We start from the raw sequence: 19,329 nt of genomic DNA on the forward strand, positions 1-19,329 counted from the left end.
CCTCTTTATTTTCAAGATACTGCAGAACTGTCTAATGTCTGATCATTTCACTTCACTGACTAAATTGCTTTTTTGGACTTTGCTGCACATAATTTTCATTGTACGAAGTTTGATACATGTTTAAATGGTGTTTCTTGGTTTTTGCAGTCTTAAGAATAACTGGTACTTTTGTTGTAATTGATCAAAAACAGACATATAAGTTGATTATATAATATGATTAACAGGTAATCGCATCCCATTGTACTGATTTGATAAGTTTTAAAAGAGACACAGACCAACATTTATATGAATTTCTAGTTTAAAATAAAGACATCAACAATAAATGCAGCTCTGTAAATTCAAGATGCACATAAAGCAGATTGGTGATAATGGTTTTTTTTAATCATCCTGTAGCCAAAAAACTTGGAGGAAGACTGGATGTTGTGTCTTACCATGATGAGGTCGAAGGTGAGTATTTAATCTAAATTATTATAATTATCTGCAATATCCTTCTAGTATAATTCTGTACAGAGTAGACGGAAAACAGTATGTGTTTGGGAATGCAGTTTGTGTATGTGTATTTGTCATCTCTGTGTGTTTCTGTGTAGCTGAGGGAAAGCCTCCAGGTGCTCCATCAGGAATTTCTATCTCAGAGATAGACAGGACATATGTGGTTCTGAGCTGGAAAGCCCCTGCATATTCCAGCAAGGCTCCTATGTGGTACTACATAGAAAAGGTAACAAACTGTTCTCATATCATGTTGTCATCAGTGCTGCTTTGAGTACTACACTACATAAAACTTGGATTTACACTTGGGCTGGACAATTATGTGAAATTTTATCAAAATCAAAATATGGCTTACCGCGGTATTCAAATTACAGGAGGCAATACATCGTATTCTACACCCTGAGGAAAACATCTTTGTTTCGTACAGATCCCCGCAAAAATCGCACCATAATCATTTTAATATCTTTCAATGAAAATGAGAAGAATGTTGTAAAAATGATAATTCTCCCTAATATCAGAAATAGTATCATAATCACAAGATCAGTCAAAAATGATCACAATTAGCTGTTCTTGCAATCCCAATGTACATCTTACTAGTAGTGTCACAGTGTTTTTTTCTGTATTGTAAACCCCATCTCGAAATCAAGAGGTAAAGGCTACCGTTGTGTTTGTGTGGTTGTGTTATTGAACTGAAATGACTGATTTGAAGTTAACAAAGCCAATACACTGATAGCAAGCAAACTATATTTGTGACCATACAAGTAATTCTGTACAGCGTACATTCAAGCTTTAACAGCAGTGGGCTTTGAAGCCAATTTGACATAACAGCCCAACGGTGGAATTACAATTTCCGGGTCCATCACGTGGTGTAATGGGGCCCAAAAAGACTTTTTCCAATCGAGTTACATTTTGAAAGAGGCATCTGTAAATTAGTGGATCCATTTTTTGAGCGTCAGCCTTCACAAAATGACTCGTTTCTCCATCAAGAATTGATAACATTTTGAAAGTCTAGAGGACTTGCAGGATTAATTTTTTTATTCCCATTGAAGTTAGCAATTGGCTAAACCGAAAGTTAGCTGCTTGGCTGGCAAAGTCTCCAGTGTTCTTGCTTTATGGGTTACACAGTGCAGAGGATCTGGGATTTTTATACCGATAAATAAATAAATAAAAAATTTTTTAGCTTCACAAAGCAACTTTCATAGTAATGAACAGGGCCCGCCTGCTACACTGTATGCAGTTCTCTTCATACATACATATACACACTAGTATTCTTCACTTCTGTAATATGTAGTTTTCATGTGTGTTGAAAAAAAAAAACAGTTGTCTAATCACCCCGCTAGATCTTACTATTTATACTGGTGATATTAACTTAATTACTAAAGATCTGCAATAAATGTAGCATAACATATTATGTGTGCAGATGTACACTAACAGTAGGCATGCTTTCTCTATCTCCACAGAGTGTTGCAGACAGTGGTGCTTGGCAGCGTGTGAACACTCAGGTTCCTATTCGATCTCCCCGTTATGCTGTCTTTGATCTGGCAGAGGGCAAACAATATCAGTTCAGAGTACTGTCTGCCAATATCTATGGAAACAGTGAGCCATCAGAGCCAACTAAACCTGTTGAGACTCTGGAACTCAAAGGTCTGTTTCTGTCCATTTCTTTTCATTGTTACACAAATTTCTCCAGTGGCATAAATCCAGACTTAAACTTCTGTTATGTTATTAATTGTCTTCAGGTGTGCCATCTGCACCTGGTCAGGTAATTGCTACCAGGGAAACGGACACCTCTGTCCTCATCCAGTGGGCTCCTCCAAAAGAGCCCAACAATCTGATTGGCTACTACATCGACCAGTGTGTGAAGGGGTCTAAAGACTGGACCTCGGCCAATCACAAACCTCGCGGGAGCACAAAGTATGTTTGAAACCAAACAAAAATGTGTCTTTCTGTAATTGTTGGTTATATTTAACCATGCATGTAATTCTGTTTCTGCAGGTTTGTGGTCAGCGGTCTGACCACAGGGGAAACCTACGTGTTCCGTGTCCAGGCTATCAATGAGCTTGGTCTGAGTGATGAATCCCAGGAGTCCGCACCTCTGACTGTTAAGGCTGCCCTAAGTCAGTATTAATATATTTTGTTATCTGTTTCGAACTAGATCGCTGCTGGATCGCGGATAACTTTGATGATTTTTAAGTATTCTTATTGTAATTATAATCATTAAAATTCTGCCTTTTCAGCCACCCCATCCGCTCCTTATGACATTGCACTGCTGAACTGTGACGGCCATTCGATGGTTCTGAACTGGAAGAAACCTCTTCACTCTGGAGGAGCAAAAATCAAGGAGTATTATGCTGACAAAAGGCGCAGCGGAACAACCATGTGGAGGGAGATTCACATCCCACCACTCTCAGAAAGACTTTATAAGGTACAGTAATTTAAGATGACTTGTTTTCTGTCGTTACTGTAAGTCTACCTTAAAACTTGAAAACAAACTGAAGAGGGAGCAACAGTTTTAGCATAAATTGCATACAAATACTTCAGTTTGTTGTTCTCCATTACCACAACAAGGCTCAAGTAACATACTTTATTCCCCCTTTATAATCCTTTATCCCTGTGTTAACTGATCATTGATCTCTCGTTGCCAAACATTTGTCAAAAATTAGTATCAGAGTATTTTCACATAAAATCCATGACTTTTCTCTTCCTGTAAAATCAAGCTAATTTGCTCAAATGAGACTTAAGGCTACTAGCTGGACACACCAGCAACATAGAACTGCATGTCACCGTATGTGGGTTGTACTAACTAAGAAAGCAATAAGTCGAGAGATAGGTTGAGATGTGTGTTTGGATATCAGTGGGAAAAAAGGAGGGGGCTGTTTGTGGAGCCAACAGTCCTTTGTATCGCCCTAAACTGTAGTTTAAGTTATATGTACACCACTGTAACAATGCATTTTACTGGAAAATACGCCACAGTACAAAAGCTAAAGATGCTCTTACTTCCGTTTTGCTCAGACTTCAACTATGGATTACCGGATAACTTCGCCAAGCACACATTCACCACAACTACCCACTATATAACGCTGGTCTGGCTTGTGTGAGTCTGGAACGTGGCCAGTTTGTTCAAGATAATGATGATTGGCATGTAAATATCCTTTTATCGACAGGTAGAGGGCCTGACAGAGGGAGCAGTCTATCAGTTTCAGGTGTATGCAGCCAACATGGCTGGCCTTGGACCTGCAGCCAAACCTTCAGCCGACTTCACCTGTGAGGCCTGGACTATGCCGGAGCCTGGTTAGTAAAAGTCATCTCCTGACTGACTCGCTCCCTGTGAAACTCAAAAAAACATGAAACCTCTACAAGTTTATGGCAATCATTGAAATGTCTTCACATATAGTAATGTAAACATGGGTTTGTATGTCTTCTTCTCTCATTCTGTGTGTCCTTCAGGCCCTGTCTACGACCTGACTTTCTGTGAAGTGAGAGATAAGTCAGTGGTGGTCGAGTGGCAAAAGTCTGTCTATGTTGGTTCTGGACCAGTTACAGGTTATCACGTGGAGTACGCTAAGGCGGGCACATCTGACTGGACCACTTCCAACAAGGAAGCTGTCAGTCACCGCTTCCACAAGGTGGGTGCATCTTTATTATGGTTCTTTTTACTATCTGAATACAATGCAATCTGACATAAAAGTTAAGTGGAGCTAAAGCAATTAGTTGATTATTTGATTAGTTCGTAGTCAGTTAATCATCAATCAAGCATTTTACAACTTTTTTATTTATTCAAATGTTTTAAGGAGCCAGGTGAATAAACCATAACATAATAGGACTGGTTCATAAAAAATGATAATAATAATAATAATTTAATTTTTTTTACAGTAAGCAAAAAAAAAAAAAAAACAACAACAATAACAGGGAAACAAAAGCATGAAAGTGCATATAAAAGAGCAGATGACATTGGAAACAGGTAAAATAATTAAGAAATTATGTAAATTGCAGTGATGTGAACTTACATTCAACTGTGTGACACTGACATCTAGTGGATAAAATAAACAGTTACTAGCTGAGCTCAGTTACTGAGGCAGATGGATGTTTGGCTATAGAATTACAAAGTACCATCAATTAGGTGACGTTTCTCATGTGCCACTGGCAAATCAGTAGAGAACTCAACATTTTGTATAATTCATTACTATGTAAAGCAAAAAATATTTTGTGACCTATTGAAAAAGTTCAAAATTGAACTTGTTATTATTGCTGTCACCATCTCATCTACAAAACAATTATCTCAGAAATCTGAAACAGCAACAGTTTCTAATGTTGTGGAAAAAACATTCTGCTAAAAAGTGAATGCAACAAATTTGCCCAAACCTATTAATAATACCAGTGTATGTATACAAAAAAATCACAGCTGTACTCCCTGCATCAACACTTGATGGTTTTATTGTCTGTTTGTTTTCTAGGTAACAGGTCTGGAGGCAGGCAGTAACTATGTTTTCAGAGTGCGTGCGGTCAATGCTGCAGGAGTGGGGATGGCCTCCATGCCCTCTGACCCTGTGACTGCCAAGGCTTTGGAAGGTAACATTATTCATAAACAGTAGGAGATTTTAACATTTTTATCATCTTCAGCATTTTAAGTTTTTGAAAAAGTCAAAAGACACAACATAGTCAACACACAGCTTTGCTTAGTTGGAATCGTGCACTTTTTTTTAAAGTGCTGGAGGCAAGATGAAAGTGTGAAGTGGAGCTGATTAAAAAAAAGAAGAAAAAAACCCACTGAAATATACAGAGTTCCTTACTTCTTCAGACTAAAATTTCCACACGTCTCTGTAGATTTTCAGACCATATTTGACATCTGAGTACAAATAGTGGGAATGAGTTGAAAATAGTTAAATATTTTAACTTTCACAGCATATGTGCAGCCTTGTTTCTTCACTGTGTCCTTGGAAATGATGATGAGTGCATTCACAAAGGGAACGTTTCCTTTTGCTTGACAGATAATCCAGTTACTTTTATTAAAACTACATCACTGCATAACTCATTAATGTTCAGAAAGAGTAATACTTGGTTATTTTAGATGCTATGCATAAGATTTTTTAATTCAAACTAATTTGGTAGTTAAAAGGCAACTGGGTTTTGCTAGCTGTGACATACGGGCATAGAGGAAGCACTGTGTTCCAGTTGCATGCCATACTTCTTGACTTGCTTCCGATGACATCAACCTCACTCTGGCCCGTACTCACTCACCCAGTGGTTAACATTTTGGCTGCCCACTCTAAAAGCCTTGAAAAACTGCATGTTTGATCAATTCATCTCAAGAGAATTCTGAATTTTATATTTTAGAAAACAGAATAGAGGAAACCTAAAATTTTCCTGTACTCTCAGTTCTTTTTTCCCCATTATTATCCAGAGACAGAAATTACTGAAATCAAATTCCACACTTTTCTATCCTGTGCAGGAAGCCTACATATAAGATCTACAGATAATTCCTACTGCGCCCTTTTTTGGAGACTGAAACAAGTTCAAAAGGATCACTTGTGTGTGCTTGTCTCTGTGTATTCAAGGTACCCAGGAGGTATCCTGTGTTGTGGATGAGAAGACAGGTGACATTGTTCTGTCATTTGAGTCGTGCCAAATCACTGACGATTCTCAGTTCATCTGGAAGAAAGATTATAAAGAAATTACAGATTTCTCCAAAGGAGTAGTGATTAAGACTGAGGGCAGCCAGTAAGAAAACACACACACACACACACACACACACACACACACACACACACATATATATATATATATATAAATTGATATGTGAACAGTTGGATACTGTAAAAAATACATCATCTGTCTTTCTTTGTCTCTCTCCTTTCCTGCATTATAGTTCTAAGCTGATCTTTAAGAACGCAGAGAAAGAGGACTTTGGAACATACTCTGTCTCTGTCACCAACACAGAGGGAGTGTCATCAAGCTATAAAATCTCTGCTGAAGGTAGGATTTACCAACCTTAACCACTCAGACAGACTCTTGCTTTCAAAATGTTCAGAAATGTAAGAAATTAAAGATTGTTTCTACAAACTAAACTATCATTTATATAATCTTCAGTTATTTACAACCTAGATTGACAGATGATTTATTCCTGTTGACATGATGTATTTTGAATTTTTGCTGTTATCTTCGTCTTGTCAGCATTACATTAAATGGTATTAAATATTTGTTTCCTCCATCTGCATGCAAATGTATTTCGTGCCTTGATCAGTGAACAGCTGTACTGCAACATCAAAAGTATGTATTGAAGAAGTGAGGCGATGTGTAGGATGAAATAAAGATGAAAGCAATGAGACAGTGCTTAATAACTATCACACTGGCACGTAGGCAACAAACAGTTTCATTACACATCTGATGAATACTAGCCGAGCACATTGCTCACAAAATTTCTCCAAGCTTGGGGCAGTCTGTGCGTGTGTGTGTTTTAAACCACGTCTTCATGGCAAAGAGCTTTCTGTCAGGAAATTTTGCAATATTTTCCCTGCTATTGCACCACTACACTACTAGGCTATAACATTATTATTCTGTGAGCCTTACACTGATTGCTTTGTATATGTCCTACAGTTTTTTCAGTCTAACTTACAATAATTTTTAAACTCCTACTATTTGATTTCTGTCACTTGTATTAAAGGTACTTGAGAAAGCTCTGATACCCAGCCATAATAACAGCAATAACATATTGTCTTCCCTGTGAATTTATTAGCTTCAGTCTTAGGAGTTTGTGCACTTATTTGCAGGTTTTAATTTACACAACTGCAGTATTAACTTCTCCAACTCCAAACTTGGTACCTGAAGTATCCGTCATGATAAAATAACATTTATGTACAAACTGTAAGGTGCATTTGGATTGCCCTGTTGTGCCCATGGTTGCATGAAATGAATAAGCCATCTCTTTTTGTTTCAGAGATGGCAAAGATGCTGGCACTCAGCTATGATATCAGACATCCAAGTAGGTACCTCTGGCTGACTCTCTGGATCTCTCATAATCTCTCTCTTTGTCCCTTTTAATCTCTCTTCTTACCCTTTTTCTCTGCTGCGTCTAATCTGTTTTACCCACTTTCTGTATTTATCAGTTTCTCCCTTTCACGCCTTCATTTTGCTTTGTTCTGAATCGCTTTGAACCTTTCAGATTTCTTTCTTCTCTTAGGAGCACATTTCTCTTTTTATTTGATCCAAAAAGTCTTACCTGCTTTTGCATCACCTGCCTAACCACTATTCACCTCACCTGTTCTTTTGCCTCCTTTCCTCTCCTGTTACTAATAAAGTAACGGCAGTTTGGTTACAGTTATTAGTATATATGTGAAATAATGTATTTGCACCCATAGGCTTGCTTTCTTCTCTTTTCTAGTCATCCCGCTGAAATCAGAATTGGCCTATAAGATTTTGGAAAGAGGCAGAATGAGATTCTGGTTGCAGGCTGAAGAGATTTCTTCCAATGTCACCTACAAATTCTTTGCCAACAACAAGGAACTGTCTGGAGCTGATGTAAGATACACTGTAGTTTAAGGCATGGACACACAGTACTGAGAAATGGAAAAAATTCTTCTTACACTGGCCTCAAGCTGAAAGAATTGTCTGTGTTCCCTCGATACACACTGACCATGATTCATTCAGCTGCATGTTGCAACATTTAAGCCACTGTAGAAAATGTATCCATATTCACAAAGTCTGTCTTAGAGTATAATATGACATTTTTTACAACAACCAACTCTATTTTTCTGCAGCCCAACAAGATGGGTCATGACGTCTCTACAGGTATTATTGAGTTCATCATGGACCATTTCACTGTTGAAAATGAGGGGACATTTACCTGCCAGATCACAGATGGAGGAGGCAAAGGACAGAGCTCACTGGTTCTGATTGGAGATGGTAAGAGAGGCCAAGTCTGATTTCTCACTACCAGCATCTCCATGGTCTCTCTGAACTGGTAAAACCATGTACAATCCAGCTAAAACTGACTACCGTCTATCATCATTAATCATCAATCGCAGAATTGTGATCAGTAAATAGTAACATGTTTATCCACTCAGGTTTTACAGTGCTATGAAACTAAAAAAAAAAAAAAAAAACAAGGAAAGACTGACCAAAAAAAAAAAAAAAAATCTATATATACAATGTTGCTGCTGAGTCCATGACCCTCATGACAGTCGAACTGAGATTGGAGTATTAAACCATGACATATATCAACCTATAGTCTACACACATAAATCATATTCAGCTATATATTATACAATATAAATATTGTTATTGTATTCATGTAAAAGCTTATAATTGACCCAGACTGAGAAAGGCATGGCCATGCATATCATGGCTTCTTCCATTTCGGGCATGACAGGTTTTGAAGGAGACATACACCACCCATTTTCCAAGCCGGACAACATTAAAAATGTAATTGCCCAGGCTACTAGAGTTTAAGTACTGCCGCAGAGTTTTTTTTAAATGAAATTTCAATGATAAACAAATTAAGCATGCTTTGACTTGTCAGTGTTTTTGATTAAAAAAAAAGAGTTTCAATTGAATTAGAGCAGGGCTACAGTGTTGTCCAGCCTTCAGTCAGCATGTAGTCAGTCCCACAGAGCCAAGCAACTTCGAGCTTTGATAAAGAGCGCATGTCCATGTATACATTTTTAAGTGATTTATATTTGGCTGCCAATACTTAGACGCTAGTCAGAAGATGGTCCAATAGCAATTCTCCACCTCAGCCAGATATACTTTGCTGCACTGCAAGTCCACGCTGACTCAAACTTGCATGCACAATTTGAGACCTGACATGAGATTTGATCATAGCCTCCGCTCATGTCCGTGTTGATTAATGTCAAACTTTTCGTGGAAATAACCATATGCCCAGTTTTCTGTTGAATGTCTATTTTGTAAATGAGTGGGCTTACGTGTGCAAAAACGAGTTGCGATGTTTAAATCCTTATTTTCCTCTGTGCTATTCAGTGCAGACAAGTTGCAGCTAGAATGAACACAGCCTTCAGAAACATATGAAGTGTATAGTATACAATATATGTTCTTGACTTACTGCACCTTTAGTAAAAAAGACTACATTATAGAAATGTTAGCTCATAAATGTAAACGTGGATATGACACTGTTACTGTATATATGAAGGACACGCAAAGATTCAAATACGGTAGCTTGATTTCACAAATTGTGATTCCTCTCTCATACAGAGGACCATTAGCCAGCTAATCCACTGACAATCTATATCAACTACTAGCAGCAACACTTTGATCTTTTAATTATTCTCTGTTTATGTGTATCTGAATGTGCACACAGGTTTCAAGGCAGCGCTGGCTGAGGCTGAATACCAGAGGAGAGAGTACATCAGAGTCAAGGAGGGTAAGAAATACAAAACATCATCCACTCTTGTGCTTGTATGAGCTTCTACACCACTTAGCCTGAGACCAGCTTGCCACTATGTTGCCTTGGAGACAACTGATCTAATCATCAGAGTACGGGAAAGAAACAGACCTGCATTACCTAAAGTGGGAGTTGAAACCTTAAAACTGAAATGGACTCATTTGAAATGGCTCTTCACATTTCAGAAACCATCCCAAATTTAGAATTATATAGCGTCCAATACACCAATAAAACAGCTGCCATAGGAGTGAATGTAGTTTCCATAGTGGTATTTTGCATTAAGAATTTTAAAACCATACTTACACACAAGACAGGTAATAGAGCTCATACAATCAAATACAAGTAATTTGTTTTACGCTCACGTCTTCCCTGGGCCTTTTTTTCTCATGCCTTCATCCACTTCAGGTCCCCACTTCAGCGAGTTCCTGTCACTTCAGGTTGGAGATGACTGCTCTGTCACTCTGGTCTGCAAGGTAAACACAGCCAAACTCAATAATTATTGAATATTTGCACTCTAAACAAATGGGAGTGTGACTCATTAGCCATTCTATGGAGGCTGAGTGCAGGATGTGAAAATGCTGTGTAATGATAAGGTCCAGATTGAAAATGACCAGAATTACACTGTCAGGATTTGTTTTGGCATTGTTAGCATGAAGCACATAATTAAGACAATTTGGAAATGAAAGTATCGTTCATATCCCTGGAGACAATCTGAAGCCGGCATCTGTTTTAATCTGTTTGTCAGTTCAGCCCAAACAAGTGCATTTTGAATAATGTGGAAACATAATGGACATATGCTGTAAATTAGGTGGAGAGAATTTTTAAACTATGCACAGCAGGCATATGCCTTTTTGAAAGCATCAACTATTTTGCAAAAATAGGTGTCAGTGATTAGTTAGGGTGAAATATATATTCTTTAGAGAAAAAGGACTATGGGCCAAAGTTCTTGAATGGAACCTTTAGGGTGAATAAACTGAAATTTGAACACATCACTGACTTGTTGGATTTTCGCCTTGTAATGAAGTATAAATTCTGAGGTATGCAGCATTTATGGCATTGCTAACATGTTTCACTAAGGTGTGAACACTCACAGAACATCTCCAATGGCCCGGTTACACTTTAAGTGTGAAATGACAGGCCGTCATGAGCTGCAACACATCTAAGTTTAGGACTGATAAGAGACTCTTAGAGGCAGATTTATGGGTAAGTGCAAAAGTGCAGATTTTGGGCTGGGTCCATCTGAGACTTATTTGGCGCCTATGGGATTTGATGATAAAGTTGCTATAGAAGAAGGAACTTTTACTTTTTAATGCTAATTGTGTTTTAATAAGATTTGTGATCATGTTTTTTATTGCAGGTTGCTAACTTAAAGAAGGAATCAGTGTTCCACTGGTATAAAGAAGACACTGAGATCATCCCTGATGTGAAGCCTGACCTGGGATCAGGAGTCTGTAAACTTCCAATTAAGCTGGTAATTTCACTATGTTGTTATTAATCTTCTGAAAGAAACCGTGTATAATACTTTGGTTACACATGCACATAGAAAAATGTAGTATAGTGCAGTGGCTATGCTAAGTCAAGGCATGGATGCTATATTTTGGTCACTGACTTGGGTCAGTGACCAAACATGCTGCGGTGTCCTTCAATTTAGCATTTCTCTGAAGATCCAAAAACAAAGACACTTCACTCCAAAATTACAGACCTCACAATGTCTTCATATTTAGAATTCAACAAATCTGTTCCCCATGTCCTCTACACTATTTTATGTGATCTGTCTTTTGTGTCTTCTCTAGTTTTCACTGAAGACAGCGGGAATTTATAAGGCCACCATTAGTGATGACAGAGGAAAAGATATGAGCCAAATTGACATCTCCGGAAAAGGTAAACATATCTGTCTTGCTGATTACTTAGGGGAGTAATTCACTGACTTGCTGGTAGGCTGGTTTTCTAACTGAGCATAATGTGAAAAAAGAGTTTGATGCTCATTAAAAACTAGGAGACAGGGAAAAAAAGATCCAAATGTATAGGCTGTATCTGTATATGGTAAACTAATGAATTTTTAAAACCCCCAACTTTGCTTTTCCAACTGCTGTATAAAAATAGTTCTTCCCATGTGACAGCTCGCTCACCTGCTGGCTGTATTTATTCCTGAGAAAATACATTTTAATGTTCCTGTAAAAGTTTGTATGAAATAAACTTAAACTGGTACTCTGTAGAGCTGCAAATAAATGTTATTTTCATTATTGAATAATCTGCTGATTATTTTCACATTTAATTGATTGTTTAGTCTATAAAATGTCTTTTGCTATCAAAAATGACGAAAAAGCAGAAAGAAGCCTATGATCTCTTACTGAAATAGTTTGCAATTTTTCTTCTGATTAATTGGGGCAACCTCTAGCGCACCTGGCGGTGTGTGCACTCCATATAGGCTCAGTCATTTGCTGCGACCCAGGTTTGATTCCAGCCTGCAGCCCTTTGCTGAATGTCATCCCCCCTCACATTCCCCTCAGTCTACAGCTATCCTGTCAATAAAGCCAAAAATGCAAAGAACAAAAGAAATTAATTGATCAATTGACAAAGAGTTGCAGCTGTAGTACTCCAAAGTACTTCAAGCATGTACTTCTTTTTGCATTTTGATGGCAGAACTGAGTATTTCTGTCCTTTTCAGATCCCATTTTGTCGCCTCTCAATTAGAGGTTAATAAGTATTTAATTAGAGATCAACTGACAAATACAGCTCTTCACACTTTTTTTTGCCATTTTACCTAAGTTGGGATGCCAGCAAGGAACAGAAGTATTCAGTAAATTTGTTTATAATGGCAGCAGGAATACTGAGTCACAGTTTTCAGAGAAATGTTTTATTCAAACCTTTCTATACTTTGCTTTGAAAACAGCCACCAGAGGGCAGCATCGTGACTTTCCCTCCTCTTGGCTCTTTCCCTGACCCCATGTTTTTCTGCCTCTCTTCTAGTCTTTGACGATGCCATAAATAAGATCAGCCAACTGGCTGGTGGGTATCTGCATTTTCACACACACACACACACACACACACACATATACACACATATATACACAGACATCAATCATCTTCTTATATCCATATTAAAAACAGTACTAAACATCACTGTCATCATCCTCTAACCACTGAAGGGATCATGTGCAAATTATCTGAACACGACACAATCACACCACATTGATAAAAGATTTGGTAGATCCATCACCAGCCTGATACATTTCTGTTTTTAAAATCCTACTGCTTCACACACACACACACACACACACACACACAAACATGCACACTTATCAGCGTGTGGCAGAAGTTGTCATGCTGGAAGCATTTGGCCATCATGCCATCATGTGGTGAAATCACTTTAAAATTCCACTGCGCTGTCACAGTGACAGTGTGGAGGAGCATCTTACTCCTATTTTAAGAGACAGTCACTTGACAGCTCTGCAGCAACTGTTACAGCAGTGGTTGCAGAGGAGAAGAGGGTTCATTACTGTGATAATGGGAAACCATGGTGATGTGACCAGGTGGATGACACACTTGTACACTTGTAATGTGCAGCGAGGAAAGTCCCATACAGACAGTGTAGTATAAAACTCCCTTTGAAGTATAATAGCTTTTTTTTCTTAAAAAAAAAAAGAAGTTATTAAAGCTTCTGATGCTGGAAACGTTTTATTGAATGCAGCATACAAACAGTCTGCACTCCAAAATCTGCACTCTGCTTCATTAGTGCAATTCTGCTCTTCAATCTGGATAAAGGTAACAATAAGAGGGAAGTCTTAAAATAGATACCACAAATGGCTGCAGATGGAAGTTTAATTTTATGTGATTAATCCTGAGCAAGAGGCGAGGTTATCCAGCAGCAGATGGAAAATATGTATCTGATTCTCATTTCAAATGTGCCCCTCCATAACCTCTATCACCTCCATCACCTCCTCTAGGAGCCAGTGCAGCAGAGTTGGTGATTAACTGCACAGCAACAGGCATTCAGCTGCAGTGTCACATGAAGTATTACACCTCAGAGATGAACATCACCTGGTTTCATGGGTAAGAAATTATATTTATAACACTTATAACACTGTCACTGCAACACCATCAACAACTACTACCAGGAAGAAGAAGAAAATAATGACAACAACATCAGTATATGTAGTCATAGTAGGGGTTTTAGGAGGAATAAGAGTATTCTTTTAAGTTTGCCCACAAACATGCTGACCACAAACACATTATTCTGCTTTTCTCTCAAGTTAAATTGCCGGGAGTGGCAAAAACAATAAGCAACATAATAAAACTTGTGATGGCTGTTGGCAAGTGTTTTCATTATCCTGGTTATTGCAGGAAAATGAAACTGTTTTGTGACAAAAATCCCACCCCTATCATTTTCTATAAAGAAGCAAGGTTTTTCAGCACTTAAAAGCACTCTGTTTTACCCTGGAGATTATGAAATAAGGAGGGAGAACAGAAAGGAGGACAAAAAGATAGAAAAACATGACAAAAAAAATGAAGAGAAATAAAAAGAAAGAAAGAAGAGTGACAGGGGGTAGTGGAGGCTTTTTCTGTTATTTAAGTAAAATGATGGAGATTAGACTTTTGACCTCTCCACACTCTTTCTGTGAGTGTGTGTGAGAAAGCGACAGATAGCAGCAGAGAGAGGGATTGGTATCCCTGTGCATAACATTAGGCAGGCATGTAAACATGATTTTCTATTACCTCTGCAACAGGCTCCCCCTGTTCACAAACACTACACAAACACATAAACACAAACCTCTCCTCTCTCCTCCACAGTGAGACTAAACTCTCCCACAGTGACAAGATTGTGATTGGAGGAACCCCTGCGATGGCAACCATGGAGGTATGATTGTCTCTACAATGCTTAACAGTATACGCCTCTTAGGTGGATCATACATGAGTTGTTTTATGACAACAAAGCCCTGTAGGCAGTCGTACTATTGCTCAAAAGTCCTCAAAGTGCCTTTGTAGAGGTGATACCAGGGCAACTTTGAGACGAATTGGATAATCTCACCTTTAGAAGGGGTAGCTAATGAGTAAAAACATCATGCATTTAAAAATTCATTTAACTTAATTAATTAAACAGCGTATCTTCCTTTTGCTTTTTGTCTGAAAGCTTTATAATTGTAATTACCTGGTAGATGAATGATTCTTTTTCAAACCATGAATTAAAGTAAAAATAAATAGCCAGACACTGATTAGTTTATGGGTTTTAATTGATTGATTGATTCACAGGTGATTGAACCAGTGGAGAAGGATAAAGGAAAATACTCAATCATAATCACCGACCCTGAAAACTCACATAAACGCACACTGGACCTCAGCGGTGATGGTCAGTACCTCCTCTCTCTCTCTCCCTGTCTCACTCACTCTTTTTATTGACAGTACAGTAAAAGCAGGGCTGGAAACAACACATTTGTTTTTATAGAGCTCTTGGCTTCAGTCTGTAGTTTAAGACTTTGAAGTGATACTCCAACCAAAATCTATCTTTTGAGTATCAAACACTCATCCCCGCAGGCTTGAGAACTGGCTGTAAAAAGTTTGCTGTTCACTCTTTCAGAAAAAAAACAAAAAAACCCAAAACTGCCGCTGTATTGAATTCATGATGGTTACAATGGACTCCAATAGGGATGGAGTGTCATGAAAGAAAAAGTATCAAAATATCCAAAGAAACTCTTCAAAACTCTTCTTAAGCATATTCAGCTTCTCCTGTTTACCATTATAATCAGTATGTTTTACTTATATGACAAATTATATGACCAATTTGGATGTCGTTTTACTCCCAAGTTCTGAAGCTATGCCAGAAGAGGTGTATTTATAATTTCACCAAAATATGTTTGTTTAACCGACATTTATTTAGGACCCCCTCCAGAAAAAATCAAGTTTTTAACCATGTTAATATGTTCACACACCATGGCTGATTGTTTTCGCCTTAGTATTGCAGTGAACAAATAATCGTTTCAGACAGCCAGGATTTCATACATCATAAACCTAAGGAACGAGACCATCACTTTCGAAACGAGGACTATCAGAGGAGAAGCCAAATTTAGCAATGTTTTGGTAGTTTTCAAGCTAAATTTCAATTTCACTTAAATTTTTACAATTAACTAACTAAACAGAATGACAGATCAGTTATTCACCTCTCATGTCACAAACTGCTGCAGTGGAAAAAAAACCAACTCATGGAGAGCTCCATCTGCACTGCAGTCACAGACCCATGAAAACCTTTGACTTAAGAGAGGGGACACAGAGTGATATAAAGGGACACATACGTTTTAAAGAAAAGAAAAAAAACGAAAGTTTGCTGTTGTCCCTGGCCCCTCATTCTATTCAATTTTGGGTGGATATAAGAATATATATTGTGTATATGTATGTATATATAAAGATTACTATTAAAAAGGAATCTTAAAGATGTTGTTTTGAAAGCAATGTGAATTCCTTTAAGTTTATGATAAATCTTATGATTCTGCTTGTTTAATTTAATATACACCAATCTAAATTTGCCAAGTCATCCCCCTGCTTAAAAGTTTGTCGCTGATAGATTTTTATTATTTCAAATTCAGAGTGGGAACATGTAAATAATAATAAATAATTATAATAATAATAATTTTATCTACCCATACATCATTGTAACCAATTACTTAGTGATCTGTCTACTACACAATTTTAAAATGCTTTCTTTTCCTCATTACCTTAATGATTATTTTCATTCCATTATTTGTCTTTTTTGACAAAATGTGAAGTCACGGATGTCCGACTTTGTGCAATTTACATCCTTAATGAAAAAGAGGTTAATCTAACATTAGCAACACATTATTAGCTGTTTGATAGTCAAGCCCAAGGCTCATGTTATCTATTACAGTTTACAAGCAGAGGTTTGTGTGCTTGATGAGCAGTGTTGAAGGTGAGCAGGTTGGGCTGCAGGCGAGTGGCTGAGGGGCGGGACTAATTTGCACATCCATCGTTCAGTGCATACCAAATGAGGCAAAGGTGTAGCATGTATCTAAGCTGTTATAAGGCATCAAGAATTTTTTCTTTCATGGAAAACATATTAAAATATGTAAATGTTATGAGCAGAGATGAGTTTTTATGGGTTTAATAAATGCTGGAAGAGGAGCAGTTGTTCATGAAGAGGCAAGTAACAGCCAACTCTTCAACAAGGGTTCTGTGTTTTTTATAGTTTGACTGCAATAACTCTCTCAGTCATTTCACAGACAAGGTTGCAAACATCAGGGCAAACATCTCACCTTTGTCCAGTCCTCTCACTAATGGTTTCTCCAACCCATCCATCTTAAACTTCCTCTGTGCTGTGTCCATAGGTGATATTGTAGCCTTGCTAGGAAAAATGAAACCTTCCTCAAGCACTTTATATATCTTACCAACCTGTCTGTTTTTAAAGGTTTTGCCCCTGCACAGGCAATATTTTTTATCAGGATGTGTTCAAAGACATTTTAAGCAGGCTATTGTCCAACCTTTGTTAAAGAAACCATCCATGGATCCTTCCCTGCCTGAGAATTACAGGTCAATATCCAAACTCCCACTGCTTTCTAAAATCTTAGAAAAGGTTGTTTGAAAAACAACTTTTTCAAACACTGGAGCAGCACAGGGTGTTCGATAAATTTCAATCTGGTTTCCATAAACTACATTCAACTGAAACGGCTCTCCTCAAAGTGTGAAATGACATTTTAATAACTGTAGATGCTGGTTGTTATTCAGTCATGGTTTGTTAGCGCAGCATTCACCGTTGACCACCAAACTTGAATCCATAGGCTAAGGAACATGGTAGGCATTTCTGGGATTGTATTAGAGTGGTTCTTCTCCTCAGATAGAACAATGTCAGTCTCTGTAGGTTTAATTTCTGTCAGATTCTGCTGCTTTGTCATGTGGTGTCCCCCAGAGATCGGTTTTGGGGACTTTTTTTTTTTTATTTTCTGTGTACATGTTGCCTCTGTGAGTTCAGTAACGCCTCTTATCTTTTACATGCTGATGATAATCCAATGGTATTTTTCATTAAACCTGATGAGCTCCAAAAACAGTCTATATGGAAAACTGTTTAATCACCATTAGGAGCTGGATGGGGAATACTTTTCTGCAGTTAAATGCAGATAAAACTGAGGTTTTGATTATTTTCCCAGATAACCTCCAATCAACAGTCAAGGAGAACCTTGGTACCCTGTCATCTTCCTGTCAATCTAGTCCTCGTAATCTTGGCATATTCTTTGATCATTCCATGAGTTTCAGTACTTAGATTGGGACACTGACCCAAGTGTGCTTTTTTCATCTCAGGAACATAGCCAAACTACTGCTGAATCAAGAAATGAAACAAAGATGTTAATACATGCATTCATTTCTTCATGCTTAAACTGCTATAATTCTCTTTTCACCGGTCAGTACAAATCCTCATTACACCGCTTACAAACAGTCCAAAATGCTACTGCTCAGTTCCTAACTCAATCCAACGGATGGTCAGATATGACCCAATTTTAACCATGTTGACCGGCTTCCCGTTAATTTCAGGATAAATTTTAAAATCTTTATTTGCGTACTGATAGAGCCCTACATGGCCTTGGTTCAATATATATAAGTGACCTTCTACTGCCCCATACTACAAGAGGGGCCCTTAGATCCTCCTCCCAAGGTTTTCTCAGTGTTCCTTGGACACATTTCAAGACTCGGCAAGCCTGCCAAATGCAGATCTCTGGACTCTGTGGAGTTGTTTAAATGCACTTAAAAAAAACCTTCCTGTTCAGACAGGTATTTGGGTAGCATATAGTGCTTTATGTTTTAATCCTGTGTTTTTATCTGCTCTCACTGTATGTTTTAGCTGGGTATTATTTTTATTTATTTATTTATCTTTTATTTATTTTTTCTGTTTGTGAAGCACTTTGTGACTGGGTTCTGTGAAAGGTGCTATATAAATAAACTTTGCTTGCTTCCTTGCTTTTTATAGTTCAAGTTCTTTATTGTTATATGCAGAACAATTACAAAGAAGCAGTCACTGGCAATGAAAATCTATTTTATATGTATACTCGAAAGGTAGATTTTTAGAGGAGTATCACTCTAAAACGAAGTGAGGAGACAATTAGTGTTGTGAACAGTAACAGTGAAATTCTGTTTTTTTTCTTTTGCAGTATATGAGAAGGCCTTTGCGGAGTTCCAGAAACTCAAGTAAGACAGCACTCTCAAACCCCTCTTTGCCTTTCTGTGTGTATCTTTTAGTCAGACTAACTCTGCTAATGATGCAGTGTGAGTTCGCATTCAAACTCACACTGCTTAATCACAGCAAGTTTGACACCTGGTAGTTTTAAGTAATGTATAATGATTGCCCAAGATATTTTCTGTTACTGAAAACAATATTATTTGTCCTTGTTTAAAAAAATTTAAAGCACAAACATTTACCATGAATACGTTTGGCATTTTCAGAGTGGTTTTGC

General features: G+C 37.8%; 1 protein-coding gene across 2 annotated transcripts in view; it reads left to right on the top strand.

Moving 5' to 3' along the window:
• myom2b (myomesin 2b) overlaps positions 1–19,329 on the top strand; it is a 71,122-nt gene that overhangs the window by 18,789 nt on the left and 33,004 nt on the right. For both annotated transcript variants that reach the window (XM_042504297.2, XM_088078892.1), the window contains 23 exons: positions 394–447; positions 588–715; positions 1,947–2,130; positions 2,226–2,400; positions 2,482–2,603; positions 2,724–2,911; positions 3,651–3,777; positions 3,934–4,112; positions 4,941–5,055; positions 6,042–6,204; positions 6,353–6,459; positions 7,421–7,465; positions 7,865–8,001; positions 8,241–8,385; positions 9,797–9,859; positions 10,286–10,353; positions 11,238–11,351; positions 11,674–11,761; positions 12,851–12,889; positions 13,828–13,933; positions 14,672–14,738; positions 15,131–15,227; positions 19,027–19,063. In XM_042504297.2, coding sequence (XP_042360231.1) covers positions 394–447; positions 588–715; positions 1,947–2,130; positions 2,226–2,400; positions 2,482–2,603; positions 2,724–2,911; positions 3,651–3,777; positions 3,934–4,112; positions 4,941–5,055; positions 6,042–6,204; positions 6,353–6,459; positions 7,421–7,465; positions 7,865–8,001; positions 8,241–8,385; positions 9,797–9,859; positions 10,286–10,353; positions 11,238–11,351; positions 11,674–11,761; positions 12,851–12,889; positions 13,828–13,933; positions 14,672–14,738; positions 15,131–15,227; positions 19,027–19,063 — 2,548 coding nt within the window. The remainder of the gene's footprint in view (positions 1–393; positions 448–587; positions 716–1,946; positions 2,131–2,225; positions 2,401–2,481; positions 2,604–2,723; positions 2,912–3,650; positions 3,778–3,933; positions 4,113–4,940; positions 5,056–6,041; positions 6,205–6,352; positions 6,460–7,420; positions 7,466–7,864; positions 8,002–8,240; positions 8,386–9,796; positions 9,860–10,285; positions 10,354–11,237; positions 11,352–11,673; positions 11,762–12,850; positions 12,890–13,827; positions 13,934–14,671; positions 14,739–15,130; positions 15,228–19,026; positions 19,064–19,329) is intronic.

Source organism: Plectropomus leopardus, chromosome 1 (assembly GCF_026936395.1).
Source record: "Plectropomus leopardus strain MGB_pleo_1.0 chromosome 1, ASM2693639v1, whole genome shotgun sequence".
Taxonomy (NCBI): Eukaryota; Metazoa; Chordata; class Actinopteri; order Perciformes; family Serranidae; genus Plectropomus; species Plectropomus leopardus.